This window comes from Eucalyptus grandis, chromosome 9 (genome assembly GCF_016545825.1).
Source record: "Eucalyptus grandis isolate ANBG69807.140 chromosome 9, ASM1654582v1, whole genome shotgun sequence".
NCBI lineage: Eukaryota > Viridiplantae > Streptophyta > Magnoliopsida > Myrtales > Myrtaceae > Eucalyptus > Eucalyptus grandis.
Window position 1 is genome coordinate 15,218,217 of NC_052620.1, and position 5,951 is coordinate 15,224,167.

At 36.2% G+C, this 5,951-nt stretch overlaps 2 protein-coding genes across 2 annotated transcripts; both read right to left on the reverse strand.

The window, feature by feature from the left end:
• Positions 1-234: 234 nt before the first annotated feature.
• Positions 235-4,302, reverse strand: LOC104420321 (TMV resistance protein N-like). The gene is made up of 2 exons (XM_039301562.1): positions 2,938-4,302; positions 235-1,685 (listed from the first exon to the last, which is right to left on the reverse strand). The coding sequence occupies exon 2, from the start codon at positions 1,317-1,319 to the stop codon at positions 528-530; it is 792 nt and encodes a 263-aa protein (XP_039157496.1). The 5' UTR covers positions 1,320-1,685; positions 2,938-4,302; the 3' UTR covers positions 235-527.
• Positions 2,996-3,430, reverse strand: LOC120288414 (toll/interleukin-1 receptor-like protein). The gene has a single exon (XM_039302383.1). It carries the CDS (start codon positions 3,428-3,430, stop codon positions 2,996-2,998), a length of 435 nt encoding a protein of 144 aa, XP_039158317.1.
• Positions 4,303-5,951: the final 1,649 nt, after the last annotated feature.

Below are 5,951 nucleotides of genomic sequence, written 5' to 3' on the forward strand. Positions count from 1 at the left end.
TAAACCACGGCAAGTCATAAAAGTTAGCTTCTCTAAAGTTGAGCATCCTGATAAGTCTAGTGTTCTGGTTATGCGATTGCACTCACAAAGAGTAAGAACTTTCAATTTTCTTGCCTCCTGTAAAAAGTGAATGCATTATCAAATGGAGGAACAATTCAAATGTTGCTTTCAAGGACAAATAATAGAAATAAGCATATGATGCACCTTTATTAATCTCCATAACTTCAGATCGTCTATACCGTCAATGAAATAAAATTCAATGACAACCACATTCTTCAAGCACATATTAGTTAGCTTACACTTTAAACCAGAAGCATTCCAATAAATCCATCTTAAATTGGGAAAACAATCCATTAGGTTGCCAACAAACGTTCCCCCATCAAGTCTAAGGAACCTCAGATTTTCAAACCTTCTAATCTCTTCACTTTTGATAGATACTTCCGTAGGAAACAATTCTAGTTTCATTGCTTGAACCTTCTTCATTTGCAAATGAGAGCAAAACAAGTAGTGTTCAGCATTCTATTTTATCAAGGAAAAGTATTAAAAGCAAGAAGAAAAAGAGAATTTATGAGTTCTCTCATGAAGTGTTCCACCTTCTTTGTCCTTATTGCATCGAGGACTTCCTCCTTACTCCATAACCTACTACGCTCTTCAAGATTCATCAGATTTTCTTGACTAACAATTTCCCTTCCAAGATCTCTGAGTTGATCGTGCATCCAAAATTCATTGTCCTTTACAATCTTTATCAAGGACATGCTTCTAAGGACCTCAATTTCCCTACTTGGGGAGAAGTCAAAATCTTCCCACATATGAATTGCATTTGCCTTTTCCTTACCAATGAAAAAGCATGCAATATCTAGAAAAATTTGTTGTTGATATAAAGTCAATGCATCATAGCTAATCCTCAACTTTTTGAACACACCCTCCCAAGGTGCTTTCCCTAACTTCTCCAATGTTTTGTTCCATAGTTCTTGTGTTTTATTGTACAGAAATGAACCAATTACTTCAATAGTCAAAGGAAGTCTTCCGGTGGCATTTACAATTTCGTTTGCAATATCATAGCGATCATCTAAAGGAGAGTCCTTGTTAAATGCATGTTTGCTGAAGAGCTCAAGCGCATGATTACTATTCATCAACTCCATTTCATATTTTTGTTCAGGGATTGGCAAAACATCAATGTTTCTAGTAGTAATCAGTACTCTAGACCCTGAACACAAAGCACATTTTCCAACTAGTTTCTCCACTTGTTCGCGTCTATCAACATCATCCAGTACAATGAAGACCTTCTTCTTGCGAAGTGTTCCTTCAATCCTAGTCATTCCATAGTTAATTTCATCGACACTTTCTGTTCCTGCAGCATTTCCTATTTCAGATAATAACTTCTTTTGCAATTCAACCAAGCCATCAGTTCTTGATGACTTTTCTCGAACATCTTCAAGAAAGCAGCAACACTTTCCAAAGTGGGTATGAAGTTGATTGAACACGACCTTGGCGAGAGTCGTTTTACCGATACCCCCATGCCATGAATTTGAATGAGACGCACACCTCCAGAGTCTATGTCTAGCAGTTTTTTTACTGCTACCACTTGATCATCAATTCCAATTAAACATTCAGTCACGGGCTTTTCGTTTATCTTCAGCCTCTTCAAAACCTCCACAGTGACCAACTTGATTAGTTCACCTTGGCTGTCATGAAGGCAAGCCGTTTCAATAGGGGAAAATTGCGGGAAAAAAAAATCTAGTAATTAAATATCATTCGTGATACAATTCCATCAGAATTTAACGGAATCTCTTTCTCTCTCTCTTTTTTTTTTTTTCTCTCTAACAATTGATGTTATTCAATTGCATCTACTTAATTGTGTAATAATTCAACAACCAATGGGACATCAGCAATCAAGACGTGTCTTCTCAAATTTCATAGTGAATGCAAGGTTTTCTTAGTTGTCGCTTTTGATAACTTAATATTTGTCATTTGATTTGTTGTGCAAACCTTACGTGTACTTGATCTTGTAAAGTTCCAAAATAACAGTAAGCATGCACAAAACAAACATTATGACTAGAACGATGGAATCAACCCCAAAGGATTTCGAATTTGATTTTTCTAACTAATTCTATGTAACCATCAAAAATATGAATTTGCATCACTTTTTTTTTTGGGTCGAATCTACATAACTTTCAATTGCGCTTTTCATTCACATTGCTGAGTGTCATGTGTTGCATTGTGTCATGACACCCGAAAATTGACTTGATCCCAACATGTGATTAGCAATCTTTGAATTATGTTAATCTTGTTTGTGCAAGATAAATGTGCAACTATTTATACACCGCAAGTTAACATTTTATTAGTAATATTCATGGGACAACCTTAGAAGTGGGACATTATATGTTTAGGAGGAGAAATATCTGATGTATTAATTGAAAGGTCAAATTATTAGACAGAACGTGCATGGTACTCAATTATTCCACTTCATCACCCATTATATAAAATGCCTTTTCTCCAGCACTTTGACATTTTTCTTTTACACATGTACCATTTAGTATCACTAGTGGAAGTTCCACCTCAATTGTGGTGATATATCTACATTTTTAAGTTTTGAGTAGTAGTTCTAGAAGCATTAGAATTTTACTAAGAGTTGCTTACTGAATGACAGAGGTGAAAAATGGAACAAAATTTACATAGACCATCAACGAAAGAAAAAAAATGAGCTTTCATTTCTATTTTCATTTCTTCATTAAAAATAGACATATGATAGTGCCTCTAGTGAAATTAAGAACACCAATAATTTTGGTAGCACTAGCATGACTTTTTATGTTTTTTAATTCTCTCCTCCTACCCACATCTAATATGTTCCTTCTATCTATGAATTATTTACTCACTTTTTGCAAACAGGAAAAAATATTAGGGAAAAATAAGGATCTTGGAATGCAGCAAGCTCACCTATCGCCTATCTTGATTTTACATCCCTTTATTTCATCAACCTCCGTCAAAGCCTTTCTCAGGAATTTACTTCTTCGATGCTCAAGTTATTCTTGTCCTGCAAAATGAGAATGGCTTTGCGATACAACCCGTCTTCCATCTTAAGATCTTTAGGTTCCACATTGAAGAAAATAGGTAGGATCTCTTTATTCTCGTTTGTCTTGGAGGTGCTCCCCATAATCTGCGTGAGCTCGCGGAGACACCATTTACTTGAAGCATAGGTTGGAGAGAAGACGGGGATGTAGATCATAGAGTTGTTGATTGCTCTCTGGAGAGCTCCATCAATTCTTTCACCAACACGGAGCTCTTCATCGTCTCGAAAGACGCAGATGTCGACATCGGTCAAGCTATGGTAGAGGCAATCGGTAAAATCACTACGAGTGTTGGGCCCTCTGAAGCTTAGGAACACTTGATACTCGCTTCCTGATGATGTTCCTGCCTCTGAGCTCTCCATTTTAACTTTAGCCTTAGTAGCTCTCTCCCTCGTGTGTGAACAAGAGAGGTCTTTGCCCTTGGCTGACCGAAGGTTTCAACCAAGAACATATGGCATGGATATATCAGGAGTGAGATTACCAATATATAAATTAAGTTACAGAATAACAATAAAACAAAAGGCAAGTATTTAGATGACCGTATTATATTCAAACTCTCAATGATCCATATCATTTATAAGTCAACGCTATGAAACGCTTACATAACATTGCTTTTTGCCAAATACTTTTTTCCACTTATGAAATTCTAGGAAGACTTTTTGAGAAAAATAAAAGGTTGTATACGTGGAGAGATTATTTGACGGCTAGGTCATATGCATTTCCTAAGCAAAGAATGTACCCCTTTCAATCTTGCCAATATTAAAAGACACTATTCGATTTTTTTCAAAAGATTGTGACGCATTTATATGTCAATCTAGGAAACTGGAAAAAAACCAACAATTAACAAACTCGATCCGCAAGACTTAAGAAAAACAAAAAATCAAAAAGTAAAAGATAAAAGTCAATTCAAACATATATAAATAAACATGTACAAAAATTAGTATTATGAAAGAAAATACTAAATCACGGATTCTTCTTTAAAAAAGAAAAAACCTTAAATTTTTGGAACGGTTTGGTCCGCAGTCTTTTCGTAAATCCACTTGTCTACTCTTGTTAAGAAGCTGATTGGGGAGACTTCTGGTCCAATTACAGAGGAAGGAACGCAACAAAAACACAAATGTGTATTTCAATCGCGACGACCAGATCCGTCCTCGATCGTGGACACCGCACTCATTCTGGGCAAGGTTTTCATGAAACCGAACTCTTCAAGGAAAATCCAGAACAAGTCAGAAGAGAATCGTATCGTGTTCGTGGTCACTGCTGCCGGGAAAGGGCTTCGTGAAGATGAATATCGATGGCTCCTGGTCCTGGCTAGCCGATTCGTCAGAGGGGTTCGTTGCTGGAGTCGCTCGGGACGACCGGGGGACGTTGATCGCTGGGTTTGCGAAGAAGATCGTGGCCTCCTCAGCTCTGCACACGGAAAAACTAGCCCTCAAAGAAGCGTTTGTCGGTCACTGTGCGAGGAAAGGAAACTCGAAGACTTTCAAGTCTTCCAAGCGACCTGAGAGTGCCTTCAAGCCGCATGTATGGTTCGTGGCCCTCCGGTGTTTCATTTTAGATAATTGAATCTTCTCAAATTGTTTATTGTCGAGAACAAAAAGTATTTGTGGCAAAATAATAGTTGCGGAGGAAAAAAAATTGCCTAGGACACGGAATTGATCTTAAAGTACTATTCCTATAGCACCAAACCAAATCCACCTACGTTAGGAGAGATAATTATCAAATGATTACTAAATTTATTATACAAATATTAATTCAGTACTATTTTTTTTAATTTTGCTAATATAACTTTAAACCTTTATGCGAAATTTCAATATAATATTTCCGGTCAATTGTCGCAAAAAATTATTAACGTCACATCTAATTGTTACCAATCATCCTACAGGTTTCCTCGAATTGACATCTTATGTGAACCACATCATCAATAATTACCCAGAAGAATTACATCTAAATGTCGCACACAAGTTTAAGACTACATTGATAAAATTGAAAAGTTTAGAACTGAATTGGCACCCGTACGATAAATTTTATACTAAGTTGGTAATTTTCCCCACATTAAGATCACTTTTTAACCCTACAAGGCAATATATTAAGGAAGACGTAGAATATTTGTGGAGGTAATTAAAGTGAGACCATAGGCATCATATACTCTTCCATGGTTCCACATATTTTATAAGGATGAGCCCCAGTGCCTTTTCCTTAACAGCGGCGTCCCCGTACAAAGGAATGCCAAAACGAACTTGTTACATGTGAAGATCAGTTTTATTCATGTGAACCATACTCGCATCCTTGCTTACCTTTAATCGATGGGTGACACAATAAAATTCACCTATTACGTGTGATTTGTTGTTTCGCAACATTATTAATTGTTAGTTATCTCAGTGTTAATCATTTAAAGGTAACTGCTCCAAAGTAGTTTAATGGCAAGTTTTGGTATACATAGCTCGAAATATTAATCCGCAAGCAGTGGACCTGATTATGTGAGGGTTTTAATTTATTAAGGAATTATGCTGCACCTTAATGGGCATTATTAGCTCAATACCCTTAAAAAAAACCCTCAATTTTAAATTCATTCCCAATTCTAACCTAAACTTCTTTTTTTGTCTGAATAGATATCACCAAATTTCATTCAATTCACAGAAATGCCCACGCATAAAAAAAATGGCCATTGATTCTTCAAAATTATAACATTAGCACCACATAAATGTTCATTATCCGTGTTTTCATCAACACCCTTGCATTTGTATAGAATAACAATAGCCTCTTGGTGGTGATAATTTAAAAAAAATCAAAGGCGATTTGTGGATGATGAGTTAACGGAGCAAATTTGGAACCACATTGGAAAGTTGATGATTTTTTTTTTTTTATGAAAAAAAAGTTCCT

Bases quoted from the DNA above. Each gene is read 5' to 3' on its own strand.
- LOC120288414 (XM_039302383.1), bottom strand. From the start codon at position 3,430: ATGGAGAGCTCAGAGGCAGGAACATCATCAGGAAGCGAGTATCAAGTG.
- LOC104420321 (XM_039301562.1), bottom strand. From the start codon at position 1,319: ATGACTAGGATTGAAGGAACACTTCGCAAGAAGAAGGTCTTCATTGTA.